At 44.1% G+C, this 24,333-nt stretch overlaps 1 protein-coding gene across 1 annotated transcript in view; it reads right to left on the reverse strand.

Annotated features, from left to right (window-relative positions):
- Positions 1 to 24,333, reverse strand: part of LOC115116850 (glutamate receptor ionotropic, kainate 2-like) — a 188,783-nt gene that overhangs the window by 16,341 nt on the left and 148,109 nt on the right. The window contains exons 16-18 of the mRNA XM_065008472.1: positions 17,349 to 17,467; positions 14,092 to 14,309; positions 12,970 to 13,195 (exon numbers count right to left, since the gene is read on the reverse strand). Coding sequence (XP_064864544.1) covers positions 12,970 to 13,195; positions 14,092 to 14,309; positions 17,349 to 17,467 — 563 coding nt within the window. The remainder of the gene's footprint in view (positions 1 to 12,969; positions 13,196 to 14,091; positions 14,310 to 17,348; positions 17,468 to 24,333) is intronic.

Here is a 24,333-nt window from a genome sequence, read left to right on the forward strand (position 1 = left end):
ATCTGAATCCCCCAAAAACATTTCCACTGCATTTCAGCCCTGCCACAAAAGGACCAGCTGACATCATGTCAGGGATTCTCTCGTTAACACAGGTGTGTGTTGACGAGGACAAGGCTGGAGATCACTCTGTCATGCTGATTGAGTTCGAATAACAGATTGGAAGCTTCAAAAGGATGGTGGTGCTTGGAATCATTGTTCTTCCTCTGTCAATCATGGTTACCTGCAAGGAAACACATGCCGTCATCATTGCTTTGCACAAAAAGGGCTTCACAGGCAAGGATATTGCTGCCAGTAAGATTGTACCTAAATCAACCATTTATCGGATCATCAAGAACTTCAAGGAGAGCGGTTCAATTGTTGTGAAGAAGGCTTCAGGGCGCCCAAGAAAGTCCAGCAAGCGCCAGGACCGTCTCCTAAAGTTGATTCAGCTGCGGGATCGGGGCACCACCAGTACAGAGCTTGCTCAGGAATGGCAGCAGGTAGGTGTGTGTGCATCTGCACGCAAAGACTTTTGGAGGATGGCCTGGTGTCAAGAAGGGCAGCAAAGAAGCCACTTCTCTCCAGGAAAACATCAGGGGCAAATGGCTATTCTGCAAAAGGTACAGGGATTGGACTGCTGAGGACTGGGGTAAAGTCATTGTCTCTGATGAATTCCCTTTCCGATTGTTTGGGGCATCCGGAAAAAAGCTTGTCCGGAGAAGACAAGGTGAGCGCTACCATCAGTCCTGTGTCATGTCAACAGTAAAGCATCCTGAGACCATTCATGTGGGGGGTTGCTTCTCAGCCAAAGGAGTGGGCTCACTCACAATTTTGCCTAAGAACACAGCCATGAATAAAGAATGGTACCAACACATCCTCTGAGAGCAACTTCTCCCAACCATCCAGGAACAGTTTGGTGACGAACAATGCCTTTTCCAGCATGATGGAGCACCTTGCCATATGGCAAAAGTGATAACTAAGTGGCTCGGGGAACAAAACATTGATATTTTGGGTCCATGACCAGGAAACTCCCCAGACCTTAATCCCTTGAGAACTTGTGGTCAATCCTCAAGAGGCGGGTGGACAAACAAAAACCCACCAGTTCTGACAAACACCAAGCATTGATTATGCAAGAATGGGCTGCCATCAGGCCCAGAAGTTAATTGAAAGTATGCCAGGGCAGATTGCAGAGGTCTTGAAAAAGAAGGGTCAACACTGCAAATATTGACTCTTTGCATCAACTTCCTGTATTGTCAATAAAAGCCTTTGACACTTATGAAATGCTTGTAATTATACTTCAGTATTCCATAGTAACATCTGACAAAAATATCTAAAGCTGCAAACTTTGTGGAAATTAATATTTGTGTGATTCTCAAAACTTTTGGCCACGACTGTATTCCCTTGCATGTGTGTGTGAATAACCCACACCCAAGTATTCATCAAGAGTCCTCTAATTCTCCCCCAGCTCACATTTCAAATGATTCAGAGCCACTTTAATAGGATGGATTCTTGGAGAGGCAGACTATGGAACCAAGGCTGAATGGCGGAGCGAGCTAATGCTACTGTTGACGCACTCTGCATACGCAACTAACTGACAGACGCTACCGTTGACGCGACACTCATACGCAACTAACTGACAGATGTTCAACATATGAGGACATCACTCACTCCGCTGCTGTCGGGCCTCAAATATGAATGTGATCACAGTTTAGGTCAGTAGGGGTGACGGAGGGGCGATGGAGGGATGGCGTAGGGGAGCGTGGGGAATAGGAGGCGTGGATTGAATGGCAAGCTTTTAAATGGCGGCCTGCTGTTACCGTACCAGAAGAGGGTAAAGTGGTGCTAAATTTGGCCTTGGAGGTTTTTGAAGGTTAAGTCGGCTACAGGAAAAATAAATGATTGAGAATGAAGATGAACTGTTGGTAATCTTCCCCTTGTTGGGAAGGTATATACTGTACATGTATTTACAGTGCATTCGTAAAGTATTCAGACCCCTTCCCTTTTTACACATTTTGTTACGTTACAGCCTTATTCTAAAATGGATTAAATTTTAAAAATCCTCATCAATCTACGCATAATAACCCATAATAACAAAGAGAAAAACAGAAATACCTTAGTTACATAAGTATTCAGACCCTTTGCTATGAGACTCGAAATTGAGCTCAGGTGCATCCTGTTTCCATTGGTCATCCTTGAGATGTTTCTGCAACTTGATTAGAGTTCACCTTCGGTAAATTCAATTGATTGAACATGATCTGAAAGCCATACACCTGTCTATCTAATGTCCCACAGTTGACAGTGCATGTCAGAGCAAAAACCAAGCCATAAGGTCAAATGAATAGTCCGTAGAAGTCCGAGACATGATTGTATCAAGGCACAGATCTGGGGAAGGGTACTAAAATATTTCTGCAGCATTGAAGGTCCCCAAGAACACAGTGGCCTCCATCATTCTTAAATGGAAGATGTTTGGAACCACCAAGACTCTTCTTAGAGCTGCCACCAAACTGAGCATGGCGGGGAGGTTACCAAGAACCCGATGGTCACTCTGACAGATGTTCCTGAGTTCCTCTGTGGAGATGGGAGAACCTTCCAGAAGGAAAACCATCTCTGCAGCACTCCACCAATCAGGCCTTTATGGTATAGTGGCCAGACTGAAGCCACTCCTCATTAAAAGGCACATGGAGTTTGTTAAAAGGCACCTAAAGACTCTCAGACCATAAGAACCCAGATTCTCTGGTCTGATGAAACCAAGATTGAACTTTTTGGCCTGAATGCCAAGCATCACATCTGGAGGAATCCTGGCACCATCCCCACGGTGAAGCATGGTGGTGGCAGCATCATGCTGTGGGGATGTTTTCAGCAGCAGAGACTGGGAAACTAGTCAGGATCGAGGGGAAGATGATCAGAGCAAAGTACAGAGAGATCCTTGATGAAAACCTGCTCCAGAGCTCTCAGGACCTCAGACTGGGGCGAAGGTTCACCTTCCCTAAGCACAGAGCCAAGATAACGCAGGAGTGGCTTCAGGACAAGTCTCTGAATGTCCTTGAGTGGCCCAGCCAGAGCCCGGACTTGAACCCGATCGAACATCACTAGAGAGACCTGAAAATAGCTGTGCAGTGATGCTCCCCATTCAACCTGACAGACCTTGAGAGGATCTGCAGAGAAGATTGGGAGAAACTCCCCAAATACAGGGTCTGAAGCTTGTAGCGTCATACCCAGGAAGAGTTGAGGTTGTAATCACTGCCAAAGGTGCTTCAACAAAGTACAGAGTAAAGGGTCTGAACTCTTATGTAAATGTCCTATTTAATTATTATGATTATTTTTAAATACATTTGCAACCATTTCTAAAAACCTGTTTTTGCTTCGTCATTATGGGGGGGAGGGGTTGTGTGTATATTGATGAGGGGGGAAAAACAATTTAATCAATTTTAGAACAAGGCTGTAAGATAACAAAATGAGAAAAAAGTAAAGGGGTCTGAATAGTTTCTGAATGCAATGTATATATACACTACCGGTCAAAAGTAGTAGAACACCTACTCAATCAAGGGTTTTTCTTTTTTCTTTATTTTAACAAAATAATATTTCTGAGGCTGGTAACTTATCCTCTGTAGCAGAGGTAACTCTGGGTCTTCCTTTCCTGTGGCGGTCCTCATGAGGGCCAGTTTCATCATAGCGCTTGATGGTTTTTGCGACTGCACTTGAAGATACTCTCAGAGTTCTTGAAATGTTCTGCATTGACTGATCTTCATGTCTTAAAGTAATGATGGACTGCTGTTTCTCTTTGCTTATTTCAGCTGTTCGTTCTTGCCATAATATGGACTTGATGTTTTACTAAATAAGGCTATCTTCTGTATACCCCTCAACACAACTGATTGCCTTAAACGCATTAAGAAGGAAGAAGATTCCACAAATTAACTTTTAAGAAGACACACCTGTTAATCGAATCAAATCAAATGTTATTGGTCACGTACACATGGTTAGCAGATGTTAATGCGAGTGTAGCGAAATGCTTGTGCTTCTAGTAAGTAATATCTAACAAGTAATCTAACTCTTTCCCAACAACTACCTTACACACACAAGTGTAAAGGAATGAATAAGAACATGCACATATAAATACAGTTGAAGTTGTAGGTTTACATACACCTTAGACAAATTGTCACAACCTGACCTTAGTTATCTTTGTTTTCTTTATTATTTTGGTTAGGTCAGGGTGTGACAAGGGTGGTTTGTTTAGTTTTTGGATTGTCTTGGGTTTTTGTTTGTCTATGTGTTTATATGTTTATGGTTGCCGAGATTGGTTCTCAATCAGAGGCAGCTGTTTATCGTTGTCTCTGATTGGGGACCATATTTAGGCAGCCATATTCCTTGGGTAGTTTGTGGGTTCTTATTCTATGTTTAGTTGCCTGTCTGCACTAGCCATATTAGCTTCACGGTTCGGTTTGTTGTTTTGAATAGTTTGTTCAGTGTTTATTCTTCATTAAAAGAAGTATGTATTCATATCACGCTGCGCCTTGGTCTTCTCGTTATGACGACCGTGACACAAATACATTAACTCAGTTTTTCACAATTCCTGACATGTAATCCTAGTAAATGTCTTAGGTCAGTTAGGATCACCACTTTATTTTAAGAATGTGAAATGTATAATAATAATAGTAGAGAATTATTTCTTTCAGCTTTTATTTCTTTCATCACATTCCCAGTGGGTCAGAAGTTTACATACACTCAATTAGTATTTGGTAGCCTTGCCTTTAAATTGTTTAACTTGGGTCTAATGTTTCCGGAATCCTTCCACAAGCTTCCCACAATAAGTTGGATGAATTTTTGCCCATTCCTCCTGACAGAGCTGGTGTCACTTTCGTTCCAGTTCTCTGCTGCCTGTGACTGGAACGAATTGCAAAAATCGCTGAAGTTGGAGACTTTTATCTCCCTCACCAACTTCAAACATCTGCTATCTGAGCAGCTAACCGATCGCTGCAGCTGTACATAGTCTATCGGTAAATAGCCCACCCATTTTTACCTACCTCATCCCCATACTGTTTTTATTTATTTACTTTTCTGCTCTTTTGCACACCAATATCTCTACCTGTACATGACCATCTGATCATTTATCACTCCAGTGTTAATCTGCAAAATTGTAATTATTCGCCTACCTCATGCCTTTTGCACACAATGTATATAGACTTTTTTTTCCTACTGTGTTATTGACTTGTTAATTGTTTACTCCATGTGTAACTCTGTGTTGTCTGTTCACACTGCTATGCTTTATCTTGGCCAGGTCGCAGTTGCAAATGAGAACTTGTTCTCAACTAGCCTACCTGGTTAAATAAAGGTGAAAAATAAAAAAAAAAAAAACTGTGTCAGGTTTGTAGGCCTCCTTGCTCGCACACACTTTTCAGTTCTGCCCACAAATGTTCTAATGGATTGAGGCCAGGGCTTGTCGTGGAATTATCAGAATTTGTTGGTAACATTTGTAAGCTGTTTAATATTCATCAAATGTGTGTTACTTCTCATCAGAATGGTATTTTTGTATAATACTGTGGTGAGGTTGCAGTTATCTGTTCTATGTCAAAACTAAGTTGCATGGGCCGCTGAGAGAGGGGAGAGGTCAAACTGTCATCATGTGTAAACATATCTTTTACTCCCTACTTTTCTCATGGGGGAGAAAGGAGGGTGGAATCATTCTATGCTCCCTCTTTGTTGACCTGTAGGGTCACTCTCCTCTCCGTGAGTTTGTCCAGGAGTTTGTGTTTAGAGTGGGTTGTATATAAATGACAATTTGATATATGCCTGTTGATATGGAGGATTTGGTTTATGAAAGGAGACAAAGCTGAACAATGAATTATGTCTATGCTGTCTGACTATGGGTGTCTTTGCTATTAAAGGAACTCAGTTGCATTGTAAGGGGACTCTCAGAGAATTCACTGGGAGACACTGAATTATCTGAGAGTCACAGGATTGTGATAAGAGCTCATATAATTAAAGATGGACTTTTATAACTAACTCTGACGTGTGTGTGTGGTTTGCTCCCATGATTAGGTAAATAGAGGAAATGTCCACGACAGGCTTTGTGATGGCCACTCCAATACCTTGACTTTGTTGTCCTTAAGCCATTTTGCCACAATGTTGGAAATATGATTGGGTTCATTGTCCATTTGGAAGACCCATTTACAACCAAGCTTTTTTCCCATTTTTTTTCACCTTTATTTAACCAGTTAGGCCAGTTGAGAACAAGTTCTCATTTACAACTGCGACCTGGCCAAGATAAAGCAAAGCAGTGTGACACAAACAACAACAAAGATATGGAATAAACAAACGTACAGTCAATAACGTTAACTTCCTGACTGATGTTGCTTCAAGATCTCCACATATTTTCCCCTCCTTTTCCCATTTGCCATCTATTTTGTAAAGTGCACCAGTGTGCTGTTGCGCCTTCTTCACTACGCTGTCTGTGTGGGTGGATCATTTCAGTTTGTCTGTGATGTGTACCCCGAGGAACTTAAAACTTTCTACCTTCTCCACTACTGTCCTGTCGATGTGGATTGGGGGGGGGGGTGCTCCCTCTGCTATTTCCTGAAGTCCACGATCATTTCCTTTGTTTTGTTGACGTTGCGTGTGAGGTTATTTTCCTGACACCACACTCCGAGGTCCCTCACCTCCTCCCTGTAGGCCGTCTTGTCATTGTTGGTAATCAAGCCTACCACTGTAGTGTCATCTGCAAACTTGATGATTGAGTTTGAGGCGTGCATGGCCACGCAGTCATGGTTGAACAGGGAGTACAGGAGAAGGCTGAGAATGCACCCTTGTGGGGCCCCAGTGTTGAGGATCAATGTTGTTTGTTTCCTACCCTCACCACCTGGGGGAGGCTCGTAAGACGGTCCAGGACCCAGTTGCACAGAGCGGTGTCGAGACCCAGGGTCTTGAGCTTAATGACGAGTTTGGAGGGTACTATGGTGTTAAATGCTGAGCTGTAATCGATGAACAGCATTCTTACATAGGTATTCCTCTTCTTCAGATGGGTTAGGGCAGTGTGCAGTGTGATTTCCATTGCGTCGTCTGTGGACGTATTGGGGCGGTAGGAGAATTGGAATGGGTCTAGGGTGTCAGGTAGGGTGGAAATGATATGATCCTTGACTTGTCTCTCAAAGCACTTCATGATGACGGAAGTGAGTGCTACGGGACGATAGTCATTTAGCTCAGTTACCTTAGCTTTCTTGGGTACAGGAACAATGGTGGCCCTCTTGAAGCATGTGGGCACAGCAGACTGGGTTAGGGATTGATTGAATATGTCCGTAAACACACCAGCCAGCTGGTCTGCGCATGCTCTGAGGACGCGGCTAGGGATGCTGTCTGGACCAGCAGCCTTGCGAGGGTTAACACGTTTAAATGTTTTACTCACGTTGGCCACTGTGAAGAAGAGCCCACAGATTTTGATTTCGGGCTGTGTCATTGGCACTGTATTGTCCTCAAAGCGAGCAGAGAAGTTGTTTAGTTTGTCTGGGAGCAAGACGTCGGTGTCTGCGACGGGGCTGGTTTTCTTTTTGTAATCTGTGAATGACTGTAGACCCTGCCACGTACGACTCATGTTTGAGCCATTGAATTGTGACTTTACTTTGTCTCTATACTGACGCTTAGCTTGGTTGATTGCCTTGCGGAGGAAATAGCTACACTTTTTGTATTCGATCATGTTTCCGGTCACCTTCATCAATCCACGTTTTCTAGTTAGGGAAGGTTTTAGTCACCATGGGTACAACATCACAGATGCACTTGCTAATAAACTCGCTCACCGAGTCAGCGTATACATCAATGTTGTTGTCTGAGGCTATTCCGGAACATATCCCAGTCCACGTGATCGAAGCAATCTTGAATCGTGGAATCCGATTTGTCGGATCAGCATTGGACAGACCTGAGCATGGGCGTTTCCTGTTTTAGTTTCTGTCTATAGGCTGGGAGCAACAAAATGGAGTCGTGGTCAGATTTGCAGAAAGGAGGGCGAGGAAGGGCTTTGTATGTGTCACGGAAGTTAGAGTAACAACGACCCAGAATGCTGCCAGCTCGAGCCGCGCATTTTATATGCTGTTCAAATTTAGGGAGCTTGTTTTCAGATTAGTTTTGTTAGAAAGCTACAATGAATGCAGCTTCAGGATATATAGTTTCCAGTTTAAATAGAGTCCAGTGAAGTTCTTTCATGGCCGTCGAGGTATCTGTTTTGGGGGGTATCCACGGCTGTGATTATAATCAAAGAGAATTCTCTTGGTAGATAATGTGGTCCGCATTTGATTGTAAGGAATTCTAGGTCAGTTGAACAGAAGGACCTGAGTTCCTGTATGTTGTTATGATCACACCACAAGTCATTAATCATAAGGCTGTACCGATTCTGATAACATATCCCGAGTGAGCCATGTTTCCGTGAAACAGAGAATGTTACAATATCTGATGTCTCTCTGGAAGGAAACCCTTGCTTGAATTTCATCTACCTTGTTGTCAAGAGACTGGACATTGGCGAGTGGTATACTCGGGAGCGGTGAGCGATGTGCCCAAACTATGGTGCCTGACCAGAAGATCGCTCCGTCTGCCCCTTCTGTGGCGCCGTTGTTTTGGGTCTCCTACTGGGATCAGACCCATTGTCCTGGGTGGTGGTCCAAATAGAGGATCCGCTTCGGGAAAGTTCTATTCCTGGTTGTAATGTTGTTAAGTTGACGTTGCTCTTATATCCAATATTTCTTCCCGGCTGTATGTAATAATACTTAATATTTCCTGGGGTAACAATGTAAGAAATAAAACATAAAAACAAAATACTGGATAGTTTCCTAAGAACGTGAAGCAAGGCCTCCATCTGTGTCGGTGCCAACTTGCTCATTTAAATGAATTCCAGATGACTTCCTCATGGAGCTGGTTGAGTGGCCAGTTTATTTGCTAGGTACACCCATTTAATACTGCGTCAGTGCCCCCTTATCCCCCAGAACAGCCTGAATTCTTCGGTGCATGGAAATGTTGCTCAATTGAAATCAAGGGACCTAACCTGTGCCAGGACACCTAACCTGTGCCAGGACAACATTCCCAACACCATGGGGCCATGGACTCATGCTGCTTACGCCAAGTCCTATCTCTGTCATCAACATGAAGCAACAGGAACCTGGATTCGTCAGACCGAGCTGTTTTCGCCCACAAGACTGCCGCTGACTGGATGTTTTTTGTTTGTCCCACCATTCTATGTAAACCCTTAGACACTGTCGTGCGTGAAATACCCAGGAGGGCGGACATTTCTGAGATACTGGAACCGGCGCTCCTGCCACCAAAAACAGCAGAGTCATATCAGCAACACACAGTATCCCTGCAGACCCATAACCACCAATACTAACCAACAGTGGACAGGTTCAGATGTTTTGATGGCGTTCATAATGTTGGTGATGGATGAGGCCATTATGGGATAGGGGCAGTTATCTGCAGCCTCATCACTAACCATAGAATTATAAACCACTAGCAGCAGCGTTCCTCCTGTTTCCTCTGGAGTCCATGAGATGTGACCTGCACACATACAGCATACAGTATGGGCCGTATCAAGCGTTTCAGAGTAGGCATGCTGATCTAGAATATAGGTACCGCCTTTACATGAGATGTGACCTGCACACATACAGCATACAGTATGGGCCGTATCAAGCGTTTCAGAGTAGGCATGCTGATCTAGAATATAGGTACCGCCTTTACATGAGATGTGACCTGCACACATACAGCATACAGTATGGGCCGTATCAAGCGTTTCAGAGTAGGCATGCTGATCTAGAATATAGGTACCGCCTTTACATGAGATGTGACCTGCACACATACAGCATACAGTATGGGCCGTATCAAGCGTTTCAGAGTAGGCATGCTGATCTAGAATATAGGTACGCCTTTACATGAGATGTGACCTGCACACATACAGCATACAGTATGGGCCGTATCAAGCGTTTCAGAGTAGGCATGCTGATCTAGAATATAGGTACTGCCTTTACATGAGATGTGACCTGCACACATACAGCATACAGTATGGGCCGTATCAAGCGTTTCAGAGTAGGCATGCTGATCTAGAATATATACCGCCTTTACATGAGATGTGACCTGCACACATACAGCATACAGTATGGGCCGTATCAAGCGTTTCAGAGTAGGCATGCTGATCTAGAATATATACCGCCTTTACATGAGATGTGACCTGCACACATACAGCATACAGTATGGGCCGTATCAAGCGTTTCAGAGTAGGCATGCTGATCTAGAATATAGGTACCGCCTTTACATGAGATGTGACCTGCACACATACAGCATACAGTATGGGCGTATCAAGCGTTTCAGAGTAGGCATGCTGATCTAGAATATAGGTACCGCCTTTACATGAGATGTGACCTGCACACATACAGCATACAGTATGGGCCGTATCAAGCGTTTCAGAGTAGGCATGCTGATCTAGAATATAGGTACCGCCTTTACATGAGATGTGACCTGCACACATACAGCATACAGTATGGGCCGTATCAAGCGTTTCAGAGTAGGCATGCTGATCTAGAATATAGGTACCGCCTTTACATGAGATGTGACCTGCACACATACAGCATACAGTATGGGCCGTATCAGCGTTTCAGAGTAGGCATGCTGATCTAGAATATAGGTACCGCCTTTACATGAGATGTGACCTGCACACATACAGCATACAGTATGGGCCGTATCAAGCGTTTCAGAGTAGGCATGCTGATCTAGAATATAGGTACCGCCTTTACATGAGATGTGACCTGCACACATACAGCATACAGTATGGGCCGTATCAAGCGTTTCAGAGTAGGCATGCTGATCTAGAATATAGGTACGCCTTTACATGAGATGTGACCTGCACACATACAGCATACAGTATGGGCCGTATCAAGCGTTTCAGAGTAGGCATGCTGATCTAGAATATAGGTACCGCCTTTACATGAGATGTGACCTGCACACATACAGCATACAGTATGGGCCGTATCAAGCGTTTCAGAGTAGGCATGCTGCTAGAATATGTACCGCCTTTACTGAGATGTGACCTGCACACATACAGCATACAGTATGGGGTATCAAGCGTTTCAGAGTAGGCATGCTGATCTAGAATATAGGTACCGCCTTTACATGAGATGTGACCTGCACACATACAGCATACAGTATGGGCCGTATCAAGCGTTTCAGAGTAGGCATGCTGATCTAGAATATAGGTACCGCCTTTACATGAGATGTGACCTGCACACATACAGCATACAGTATGGGCCGTATCAAGCGTTTCAGAGTAGGCATGCTGATCTAGAATATAGGTACTGCCTTTACATGAGATGTGACCTGCACACATACAGCATACAGTATGGGCCGTATCAAGCGTTTCAGAGTAGGCATGCTGATCTAGAATATAGGTACCGCCTTTACATGAGATGTGACCTGCACACATACAGCATACAGTATGGGCCGTATCAAGCGTTTCAGAGTAGGCATGCTGATCTAGAATATAGGTACCGCCTTTACATGAGATGTGACCTGCACACATACAGCATACAGTATGGGCCGTATCAAGCGTTTCAGAGTAGGCATGCTGATCTAGAATATAGGTACCGCCTTTACATGAGATGTGACCTGCACACATACAGCATACAGTATGGGCCGTATCAAGCGTTTCAGAGTAGGCATGCTGATCTAGAATATAGGTACTGCCTTTACATGAGATGTGACCTGCACACATACAGCATACAGTATGGGCCGTATCAAGCGTTTCAGAGTAGGCATGCTGATCTAGAATATAGGTACCGCCTTTACATGAGATGTGACCTGCACACATACAGCATACAGTATGGGCCGTATCAAGCGTTTCAGAGTAGGCATGCTGATCTAGAATATAGGTACCGCCTTTACATGAGATGTGACCTGCACACATACAGCATACAGTATGGGCCGTATCAAGCGTTTCAGAGTAGGCATGCTGATCTAGAATATAGGTACCGCCTTTACATGAGATGTGACCTGCACACATACAGCATACAGTATGGGCCGTATCAAGCGTTTCAGAGTAGGCATGCTGATCTAGAATATATACCGCCTTTACATGAGATGTGACCTGCACACATACAGCATACAGTATGGGCCGTATCAAGCGTTTCAGAGTAGGCATGCTGATCTAGAATATAGGTACCGCCTTTACATGACATTTTGTTCATTATTATCTGAAAGATGATATGTTTCAGGAAAACAGGCTCAGCACCTTCTCTGTTGTACAGAATCTTTACAGGCCAAGGAAAAAAGTTGTCCCAACAGAAAAAGCAGGTTATGTGAGGTGGATTATCATATACCGTATGTGTCAAGTGGAACAGTGTTAACACTGAAATGCCAGAGTTAAATCTGTTACTTCGTGATCCTGTCGGGCATGGTATTTTCACATTTCAAGCTGTACAAATCAAAAATAAGTTTATTATAAGTACATGTGTAGAGAAATCCTAGATACTGTGATACTAGATACTGTGTGAAATTCCTACATTTTTCTTATTGTCCATTTCCATTTCCCCTTCACTTTAACCCTTACCCCCTGACCTCATTCATAACGCTTCCTTGTTCAGCCCTTTCAGTTATGCATACAGTGCGTTATCACTCTCTGTCTCCAACAACCCAAACTCCAACCTTCATTTATCAGCTTACTCTGATATTTATTTTTATTTGACCTTTATTTAACTAGGCAAGTCAGTTAAGAACAAATTCTTATTTTCAATGACAGCCTAGGTACAGTGGGTTAACTGCCTTGTTCAGAGGCAGAACGACAGATTTTTACCTTGTCAGCTTGGGGATTTGATCTTGCAACCTTCCGGATACTAGTCCAACGCTCTATCCACTAGGCTACCTGCCGCCCCAGTAACATACATTGCCATTGACAGGTAGAAGGGAATATAGGAGATATAAGCAATTTAGCCAATATGGATGATAGACTATATAGACAACAAGGACAATAGACCTTACCCATGGGTGTCCCCACTCCGTAGGCCTTGGAGTCGATGAGGCCTCCTATCTGGGTGAGGTTGCAGTTGCGCTGGGTGACGAACTCGATGGTGGTGGACTCCATGAGGAAGGCGTAGTCTGAGGTGAGCACGCGCTGGATTCCTGCGTCTATGTCTTTCACCATCACTGACGATCGCCGGCTGTTCATGAACTCCCACATCTTATCGTAGGTGGAGATCTTAGTCTTCTGAGAAACGACCAGAGGAAGAAAATGTGACAGATGAATTCCAACTGTTCTAATGATAGTAATGAATCAATTATTGGATGTACAGTACATAGCGCTGGCCTTTTCCAGTACATAGAGCTGGCCTTTTCTAGTACATAGAGCTGGCCTTTTCCAGTACATAGAGCTGGCATTTTCCAGTACATAGCGCTGACCTTTTCCAGTACATAGAGCTGGCCTTTTCCAGTACATAGAGCTGGCCTTTTCCAGTACATAGAGCTGGCCTTTTCCAGTACATAGCGCTGGCCTTTTCCAGTACATAGCGCTGGCCTTTTCCAGTACATAGAGCTGGCCTTTTCCAGTTGCTCAAAGTGCTTGACATAGTATGTGGAAATTACCTTATCAAATCAAATCCAATGTTATTGGTCACATACACGTGTTTAGCAGATGTTATTGCGGGTGTAGCGAAATGCTTGTGATCATCGCCAATCAGAGTCTAGTTGCTCTAAAGCAGGGTTGAGTCCAACCCTTCTTCTATAGATCTGCTGTCCTGCAAGCTTTCGCTACAACACAAATATAGCATACCTGATTCTACTAAATGGCTCCTCATCAGAACCTTAACCAGCTGAATCAGGTGTGTTACATTTGAGTTGGAGCAGATGCCCTTTTCCACAGCAGACACCTATTAAAATGAATAGCACTTTCCATGTCAATGTGACCTTGTCAAATAAAGTGTTACCATGCTTGATTAAACGGCATTGCAAGAAGTACGATGTAAAGAACAACAAAATAACTTGTGTGAAAAATATCAATATTTTCAGCAGCATAAGAAAACACAGTTTGAACTGGTTTCTCCACAACCACAACGCCTCAGAAGGCCACTTGTCGCATACAGCCCAATGGTTCGCCCAACTAGCTACCTTAAAGAAGGTCATGGTTGATCCGTCCTCCACCACTCCGTACAGGATCTTGGTCTGTTTGGCCAGGTCGTCTGCTGAGTCGATGGGCGACTCCATGCGCTCCACGGTGAGGAAGGCAGCCAGGTTGGCCGTGTAGGAGGAGATGATGATCAGGGTGAAGAACCACCAGATGCCTCCCACAATCCTGGTGGACAGGGCCTTGGGCATGAGCTCTGAGCCTGGGTTAGAAGGTGAGGAAAGGGGGGTAGGAAGTAGAGACAGATAAAAAAGACTTCCAGAATATGCAGCTGGGAGAAGATAGTATCTCCATGGAGAAGATATCCACACACTGTAGTGGGTAGCATCTACAAAGATCTGTGGGAGTTGTTTGGGCTGTATATTGAGTTGTTTGGGCTGTATATTGAGTTGTTTGGGGTGTATATTGAGTTGTTTGGGCTGTATATTGAGTTGTTTGGGGTGTATATTGAGTTGTTTGGGGTGTATATTGAGTTGTTTGGGCTGTATATTGAGTTGTTTGGGGTGTATATTGAGTTGTTTGGGGTGTATATTGAGTTGTTTGGGCTGTATATTGAGTTGTTTGGGGTGTATATTGAGTTGTTTGGGGTGTATATTGAGTTGTTTGGGGTGTATATTGAGTTGTTTGGGCTGTATATTGAGTTGTTTGGGGTGTATATTGAGTTGTTTGGGGTGTATATTGAGTTGTTTGGGATGTATATTGAGTTGTTTGGGGTGTATATTGAGTTGTTTGGGGTGTATATTGAGTTGTTTGGGGTGTATATTGAGTTGTTTGGGCTGTATATTGAGTTGTTTGGGGTGTATATTGAGTTGTTTGGGCTGTATATTGAGTTGTTTGGGGTGTATATTGAGTTGTTTGGGCTGTATATTGAGTTGTTTGGGGTGTATATTGAGTTGTTTGGGGTGTATATTGAGTTGTTTGGGGTGTATATTGAGTTGTTTGGGGTGTATATTGAGTTGTTTGGGGTGTATATTGAGTTGTTTGGGGTGTATATTGAGTTGTTTGGGGTGTATATTGAGTTGTTTGGGGTGTATATTGAGTTGTTTGGGGTGTATATTGAGTTGTTTGGGGTGTATATTGAGTTGTTTGGGGTGTATATTGAGTTGTTTGGGGTGTATATTGAGTTGTTTGGGTGTATATTGAGTTGTTTGGGCTGTATATTGAGTTGTTTGGGGTGTATATTGAGTTGTTTGGGGTGTATATTGAGTTGTTTGGGCTGTATATTGAGTTGTTTGGGGTGTATATTGAGTTGTTTGGGGTGTATATTGAGTTGTTTGGGGTGTATATTGAGTTGTTTGGGGTGTATATTGAGTTGTTTGGGGTGTATATTGAGTTGTTTGGGGTGTATATTGTGCACTGTGGATCACCCGGAAGTAGGCCGAATCCAGGCACCTGAGACAGTCCGTCTGAGACCAAGAATGGTTGATAGGTGTTATACTAAAGCTAGGACTTGGGTAATAAGGGTCTGGTTTCCCAGACCAGATTAAGCTCACTCCTGGACTAAAAAGCATATTGAATGAAGAATATCCATTGACAGAGAATTTTTATTCTAATATAGGCTTCACCTGGTCCAAGGTGTACTTGGAAAGGTGTACTCATTCAACTTACCATCAGTGATCACACATGAGTCACATCTTTGAATTTACATGTTAACATTTTACAATAAGCAACTTTTGTGGAAACAGACAAACTGGATGGGTCTGACTGTCATGTACCCAAGATAACCTCACATCCTGACCCCATGTCCCACTACTCTCTGGGTGCTGATTGGCTGTGGGCAATGGGAGAGTACTCTGTGTAGTGGCACATGACACCAACCTGTCATTGTTTTTTTTGTTTTTTTTGATGGGGTGGATCAGCTTCAACATTGCAACATTGCAGGTAGCGGCTTCTATTAACGTCATTTTCTACATCATTTCCAATCCCCCATATATATTTTTTATAAATATATATATTTTTATATACACACTACCGGTCAAAAGTTTTAGAACACCTACTTATTCAAGGCTTAAAAAAAAAACGATTTTATACATTGTAGAATAATAGTGAAGACATCAAAACTATGAAATAACACATATGGAATCATGTAGTAACCAAACAAGTATTCTTCAAAGTAGCCACCCTTTGCCTTGATGACAGCTTTGCACACTCTTGGCAATCTCTCAACCAGCTTCATGAGGAATGCATTTCCCACAGTCTTGAAGGAGTTCCCACATATGCTGAGTACTTGTTGGTTTCTTTTCCTTCACTCTGCAGTTCAACTCATCCCAAACCATCTCAATTGGACTGAGGTCATCTGATGCAACACTCCATCACTCCCCTTCTTGGTTAAACAGCCCTTACACAGCCTGGAGGTGTGTTTTGGGTCATTGTCCTGTTGAAAAACAAATGATAGTCCCACTAAACGCAAGCCAGATGGGATGGCGTATCGCTGCAGAATGCTGCAGTAGCCATGCTGGTTAAGTGTGCCTTGAATTCTAAATAAATCACAGACTGTGTCACCAGCAAAGCACACCATCACACCTCCTCCTCCATGCTTCATGGTGGGAACCACACGCAGATCTTCCGTCTCACAAAGACATGGAGGTTGGAAACAAAAATCTCAAATTCCACTCAGACGTTTATATTTATTTATTTATTTTCCTTTATTATTTTACCCTACCCCTACCACCCCTCCCCTAATTGGAGTAAACTAATGGACAACAACACTTAGGCTTCTACTTCCAGCTTATACACATACTATGTACATTTTATGTACACAGTATATTTTACATTAGTTATCGTTTGTTTTTTGCCCCATCCTTCATATACTATCCTTCATATACATATACTTCATATACTTAATTGAGCTGCATCTTTTAAGGCTAAACTAAGCCTATTATAAGTCCTTTATAAAGCATGTATAGATGCCCCGTAACTCTTTTTTTCTTTCCACCTACACTATTAAGAAAAAACCGTTCCAAAATTGTTCTTCGGCTGTCCCCATATGAGAACCATTTTTGGTTCCATGTAGAACCCTCTGTGGAAAGGGGTCTACCTGGAACCAAAAAGGGTTCACCTATGTAAACAGTCAAAGAATCCTTTTCAGTTTCCGATAGCACTTCTTTTTCTAAGAGTGTAGCAGCACACACCCAGAGACCCCTGTGTGTACCCCGGAGCCTGGCCTAAAACCTTGGCCCTTGGCCCCCAGAGAGAGTAGGACACAGAGATAGCCACAGCACCAGCAGGCTGAGGCAACTACCTTGCTGCATGAGAGCCCCGACGCCGAACCAGAAACTATTGAGCAGTGTAAAATTGTTTTCCACCACGTCCGAGTCTGGGTTGCACGGATGGGGGTTGTACCACTCGTACGGGCTGAACCTGTGGTTGGAGAGAACACACAGACAGTTCAGTCAAACAGAATAACATTAGTGGCCTCTACAATCTTTTCTCTATCCAGTTAAACACACAACATTCCTTTACTTAAAAAAAAGAACATCGCTTGAGGTCGATTTCCTAAAAATAGATACATGTACTGTATATCTGGAGTCATATTCCTGTTAGGCTGAGAGAGGATCTCATGTCAGATGATTTGGATCTAATATGGCTACAGGATCATCTACCTCACCTAAAGCCTATTCTTGTAGGGTTAGGGTTCTATAGACCAACAAGTGCTAAAAGTCTGTATTTGGACTATAATGTATGTGTGAAATGTTGGATAATGTATGTGATATCAATAGAGTTGATGACTGGTTGTCATCAAGCTGCCTATTCAAAAAGAAGCTCCAAGCTGTAAACCAGTGCTTGCAATCTGGTTCAAGTTATCAGTCAACCTACCTGGGTATTTACAAACAAAACATGAACTAAATCATCCACATGTATTGATCACATCTTTACTAATATTGCAGAAATCTTCTCTAAAACAGTATCCACACATGCACCAATCAAGAAACGGACTGTTAGATGACGAATTGAACAACGATATGGCTGAGAGGGATGAGGCAAAGGGAATAGCAAAAAAGTCTGACAACACAGCAGACTGGCAAATGTACAGTCAACTGAGAAATCAAGTAAATAAACTAAACAAAAAGAAGAAGAAAAAAGAATGAAAGAATGATAATAAACAGCTCTGTAGTACTTTAAATGAAATTCTAGGCAAAAAAAGCAATCTAGGTTCCATCCTTCATTGAGGCAGATGGCTTGTTCATAACTAAACCCTTTGATATTGTCAACCACTTTAGTAACTTTTTTGTTGACAAGACAAGCGAACTTAGGTAAGTCATGCAAACAACAAATGCTGAGCCTTCATAGTCATGCATAATGGATTAAATAATGAAAGACAAGCACTGTAGTTTTGAATTCCACAAAGGGGGTGTGGAAGAGGTGATATTTTTTTTTGCAATCTATAAATAAGGCCAAACCCTCAGGAACCGACAACCTGGATGGTAAATTGCGGAGGTTGGTAGCGTAGTACATTGTGACTCCTGTTTGACACATCTTCCATTTAAGCCTAGAGTACAGTGTGGGCCCTCAGACATGGAGGGAGGCAAAGGTCATTCCGCTACCCAAGAATAGCAGAGTACCCGTTAATGCTTTTAACAGCCGACCAATCAGCCTGTAGAAAGTGCTTAGTAAACGTTAAGAAAAAAATGTGTCTGATCAAATACAAAGTTATTTTCCAGAAAACAAACTAACAACAGAGTTTCAGGGAAGGGCACTCAACATGCTCGGCACTGACACAAATAACAGATGATTGGCTGAAAGAAATGGATAGAAACTGTCTCTGCCTAGCCTCTGTCTCTGCCTCCCCTGTCTCCACTGGGATTCTCTGCCTCAGCCTCCAGTATCTATGCTGCAATAGTCTATGTGCCAGCGGGCAAGGGTCAGTCTGTTATATCTGGTATAATTCTCCTGTCTTACCTGGTGTCCTGTGTGAATTTAAGTATGCTCCCTCTAATTCTCTCTGTCTTCCGGAGGACCTGAGCACCTGGACCATACCTCAGGACTACCTGGCCTGATATCTCCTGGCTGTCCCCAGTCCACCTGGTCAACTGCTCTGCCCCCGGCTAAGGAACACTGACCTGTTCACCGGACGTGCTACCATGTCCCGGACCCGCTGTTTTTGACTCTCTTTCTCTACCGCACCTGCTGTCTTGACCTCTGAATGCTCGGCTATGAAAAGCCAACTTCCATTTACTCCTGAGGTGCTGACCTATTGCACCCTCTACAACCTCTGTGATTATTATTTGACCCTGCTGGTTGTCTATGAACGTTTGAACATCTTGAAGAACAAACTGGCCTTAATGGCCATGTACTCTTATAATCTCCACCTGGCACAGCCTGAAGAGGACTGGCCACCCCTCAAAGCCTGGTTCCTCTCTAGGTTTCTTCCTAGGTTCCTGCCTTTCTAGGGAGTTTTTCCTAGCCACCGTGCTTCTACATCTGTATTGCTTGTTGTTTGGGGTTTTAGGCTGGGTCTCTGTATAGCACTTGGTGACAATTCATTTGATTGTGGGAGCTTTTTTGTTAGACTTCAGTGCAGCTTTTGATGTCATTGATCATAACCTATTGCTGAAAAAACGTAGGTGTTATGGATTTGCATCCTCTGCCTTATTATGGATTGACAGTTAGCTATCTAATAGAACACAGAGGGTTTTCGTTAATGGAAGCCTCTCTCATGAAAATTCAGTTGAGTGTGGTGTACCTCAGGGCAGCCGGCTAGGGCCAATATTGTTTTCTAATTTTACAAATGCCCTTCCACTGACCTTGAATAAAGCCTCTGTACGCTGATGACAGTATACACTTCAGCTGCAACAGTAAAATAAATAACTGAGACACTTAACATAGAATAGGTAACTAGCAATAGGCTGGTGCAAAATATCTAAATAACTGAAAGCATATTTTTTTGTGACAAATCACTTGCTCAATGCTGAACCTCCTTTAGAGCTATTATTGATTAATGTGGCTATTGAGCAAGTTTAGGAGACTAAACTGCTGGGTGTCACCCTAGATAGCAAGCTGTCATGGTCAAAACATATAGACTCAATGGTTGCTAAAATGGGAAGAAGTCTGTCCACGATAAGGAGTTGCTCTGCCTTCTTGACATCTCAGTCGACCAGACAAGTCCTACAGGCCCTAGTTTTGTCACACCTGGGCTAATTCCCAGTTGTGTGGTCATGTGCGGCAAAGAAGGACATACTGTAGGTAAATTGCAGTTGGTCCAGAACAAAGCAGCATGTATCGCACTTAGATGTACACAGAGAGAAAGTGTCAGTAACATTCATGTCAGGCCTTCATTGGAGAACCTATAGGCCTTCAGTGGTGAACCTATAGGCCTTCAGTGGTGAACCTATAGGCCTTCAGTGGAGAACCTATAGGCCTTCAGTGTGTGACAGGTTAGTACAATGGTGAACCTACTGTATATGCCTTCAGTGGTGAACCTAGTGTGTAGGCCTTCAGTGGTGAACCTAGTGTATAGGCCTTCAGTTGTGAACCTAGTGTATAGGCCTTCAGTGGTGAACCTAGTGTATAGGCCTTCAGTGGTGAACCTAGTGTATAGGCCTTCAGTGGTGAACCTTGTGTATAGGCCTTCAGTGGTGAACCTAGTGTATAGGCCTTCAGTGGTGAACCTACTGTATAGACCTTCAGTGGTAAACCTAGTGTATAGGCCTTCAGTGGTGAACCTAGTGTATAGGCCTCCAGTGGTGAACCTAGTGTGTAGGCCTTCAGTGGTGAACCTAGTGTATAGGCCTTCAGTGGTGAACCTACTGTATAGGCCTTCAGTGGTGACCCTAGTGTATAGGCCTTCGGTGGTGAACCTAGTGTATAGGCCTTCAGTGGTGAACCTAGTGTATAGGCCTTCAGTGGTGAACCTACTGTATAGGCCTTCAGTGGTGAACCTAGTGTATAGGCCTTCAGTGGTGACCCTAGTGTATAGGCCTTCGGTGGTGAACCTAGTGTATAGGCCTTCAGTGGTGAACCTAGTGTATAGGCCTTCAGTGGTGACCCTAGTGTATAGGCCTTCAGTGGTGAACCTAGTGTATAGGCCTTCAGTGGTGACCCTAGTGTATAGGCCTTCGGTGGTGAACCTAGTGTATAGGCCTTCAGTGGTGAACCTACTGTATAGGCCTTCAGTGGTGAACCTAGTGTATAGGCCTTCAGTGGTGACCCTAGTGTATAGGCCTTCAGTGGTGAACCTAGTGTATAGGCCTTCAGTGGTGAACCTAGTGTATAGGCCTTCAGTGGTGAACCTAGTGTATAGGCCTTCAGTGGTGAACCTAGTGTATAGGCCTTCAGTGGTGAACCTAGTGTATAGGCCTTCAGTGGTGAACCTAGTGTATAGGCCTTCAGTGGTGAACCTAGTGTATAGGCCTTCAGTGGTGAACCTACTGTATAGGCCTTCAGTGGTGAACCTACTGTATAGGCCTTCAGTGGTGAACCTAGTGTATAGGCCTTCAGTGGTGAACCTACTGTATAGGCCTTCAGTGGTGAACCTGGTGTATAGGCCTTCAGTGGTGAACCTAGTGTATAGGCCTTCAGTGGTGACCCTAGTGTATAGGCCTCCAGTGGTGAACCTACTGTATAGGCCTTCAGTGGTGAACCTACTGTATAGGCCTTCAGTGGTGAACCTAGTGTATAGGCCTTCAGTGGTGAACCTAGTGTATAGGCCTTCAGTGGTGAACCTAGTGTATAGGCCTTCAGTGGTGAACCTAGTGTATAGGCCTTCAGTGGTGAACCTAGTGTATAGGCCTTCAGTGGTGAACCTAGTGTATAGGCCTTCAGTGGTGAACCTAGTGTATAGGCCTTCAGTGGTGAACCTACTGTATAGGCCTTCAGTGGTGAACCTACTGTATAGGCCTTCAGTGGTGAACCTAGTGTATAGGCCTTCAGTGGTGAACCTACTGTATAGGCCTTCAGTGGTGAACCTAGTGTATAGGCCTTCAGTGGTGAACCTAGTGTATAGGCCTTCAGTGGTGACCCTAGTGTATAGGCTTTCAGTGGTGAACCTACTGTATAGGCCTTCAGTGGTGAACCTAGTGTATAGGCCTTCAGTGGTGAACCTAGTGTATAGGCCTTCAGTGGTGAACCTAGTGTATAGGCCTTCAGTGGTGACCCTAGTGTATAGGCCTTCGGTGGTGAACCTAGTGTATAGGCCTTCAGTGGTGAACCTAGTGTATAGGCCTTCAGTGGTGAACCTAGTGTATAGGCCTTCAGTGGTGACCCTAGTGTATAGGCCTAGTGTATATAGGCCTTCGGTGGTGAACCTAGTGTATAGGCCTTCAGTGGTGAACCTAGTGTATAGGCCTTCAGTGGTGAACCTAGTGTATAGGCCTTCAGTGGTGAACCTAGTGTATAGGCCTTCAGTGGTGAACCTAGTGTATAGGCCTTCAGTGGTGAACCTAGTGTATAGGCCTTCAGTGGTGAACCTAGTGTATAGGCCTTCAGTGGTGAACCTAGTGTATAGGCCTTCAGTGGTGAACCTAGTGTATAGGCCTTCAGTGGTGAACCTAGTGTATAGGCCTTCAGTGGTGAACCTACTGTATAGGCCTTCAGTGGTGACCCTAGTGTATAGGCCTTCAGTGGTGAACCTAGTGTATAGGCCTTCAGTGGTGAACCTAGTGTATAGGCCTTCAGTGGTGAACCTAGTGTATAGGCCTTCAGTGTTGAACCTACTGTATAGGCCTTCAGTGGTGAACCTACTGTATAGGCCTTCAGTGGTGAACCTAGTGTACAGGCCTTCAGTGGTGAACCTAGTGTATAGGCCTTTAGTGGTGAACCTACTGTATAGGCCTTCAGTGGTGAACCTAGTGTATAGGCCTTCAGTGGTGAACCTAGTGTATAGGCCTTCAGTGGTGAACCCAGTGTGTGACAGGTTGGTGATTCTGAAAGGACAGAAACGGTAATACCAGCACACTCATGTAAAACACAAAGGGTCAGTGGTGCAGTCGAGGGTTTACACAGGTATGAGCTGTATACCCTCAGTGGGCATTGCTTATACTCACTGTTTAATCCCTATTTATGCATATCAAAGTAGTGTAGTGGAGGTATACGACTTATCCATCATGTAGTACAATACAGAAATCATGCACAAAGTAGCCTACACAATTGCAAAGCAGGTGAAATATATTCACATATGCGCCCGCACACACAGCCTAGTTTCAGCATAATTTCGTCTGCAGGCAGTAAGTGTGCAGCTCTCAACTTGTTTTGTCATGGAGCAGCTCACAGAAGAATGACATCGGTATCCAGTAGGGTAGGAAAGATGTTTCAATTTATCTGCCAGTAAATGCTAACTAAGGCAACAATGGGTATGCAAACCAGGTATTGAAATAGTCAGAAGTGTTGGTTCGTAGGCTATTTGTGATGTACAATTGTCATCATGTGATGTTTGCATCAGGGGCATAGACATGGATGGGCCTGGGTGGACAGAGGCCCACCCACTGGGGAGCCAGGCCTTCACAGGCCCACCCACTGGGGAGCCAGGCCCTCACAGGCCCACCCACTGGGGAGCCAGGCCCACCCACTGGGGAGCCAGGCCCACCCACTGGGGAGTCAGGCCCTCACAGGCCCACTCAATCACATTGATTTGGTTTAAGCATTGTTGTGGACTTAGACCTTCACATTTGTGAGTGGTGAACCTTTAAAAGAAAAAAGGTGTGATTTTGAGAGTGAAAATCTGAATAATCTATAGGAGAAAAAAACAGGGGCCTTTCCTTTGCTGGGGGGCCGTTTGGGAACATTGTGGCAAAATTAGACTATACCCACTTCTCCAGGCAAGACAGCAGTCACACACAGCATGATGTTGAAGCACCACTACACCCCTGCATAGAGCAGATGGAAAGACAGCAGTCACACACAGCGTGATGTTAAAGCACCACTACACCCCTGCATAGAGCAGATGGAAAGACAGCAGTCACACACAGCGTGATGTTAAAGCACCACTACACCCCTGCATAGAGCAGATGGGAAGACAGCAGTCACACACAGCGTGATGTTAAAGCACCACTACACCCCTGCATAGAGCAGATGGAAAGACAGCAGTCACACACAGCGTGATGTTAAAGCACCACTACACCCCTGCATAGAGCAGATGGGAAGACAGCAGTCACACACAGCGTGATGTTAAAGCACCACTACACCCCTGCATAGAGCAGATGGGAAGACAGCAGTCACACACAGCGTGATGTTAAGCAGCACCATAGAGCAGATACACCCCGTGATGTTGCATAGAGCAGATGGAAAGACAG

Source organism: Oncorhynchus nerka, linkage group LG24, assembly GCF_034236695.1.
Source record: "Oncorhynchus nerka isolate Pitt River linkage group LG24, Oner_Uvic_2.0, whole genome shotgun sequence".
Taxonomy (NCBI): domain Eukaryota; kingdom Metazoa; phylum Chordata; class Actinopteri; order Salmoniformes; family Salmonidae; genus Oncorhynchus; species Oncorhynchus nerka.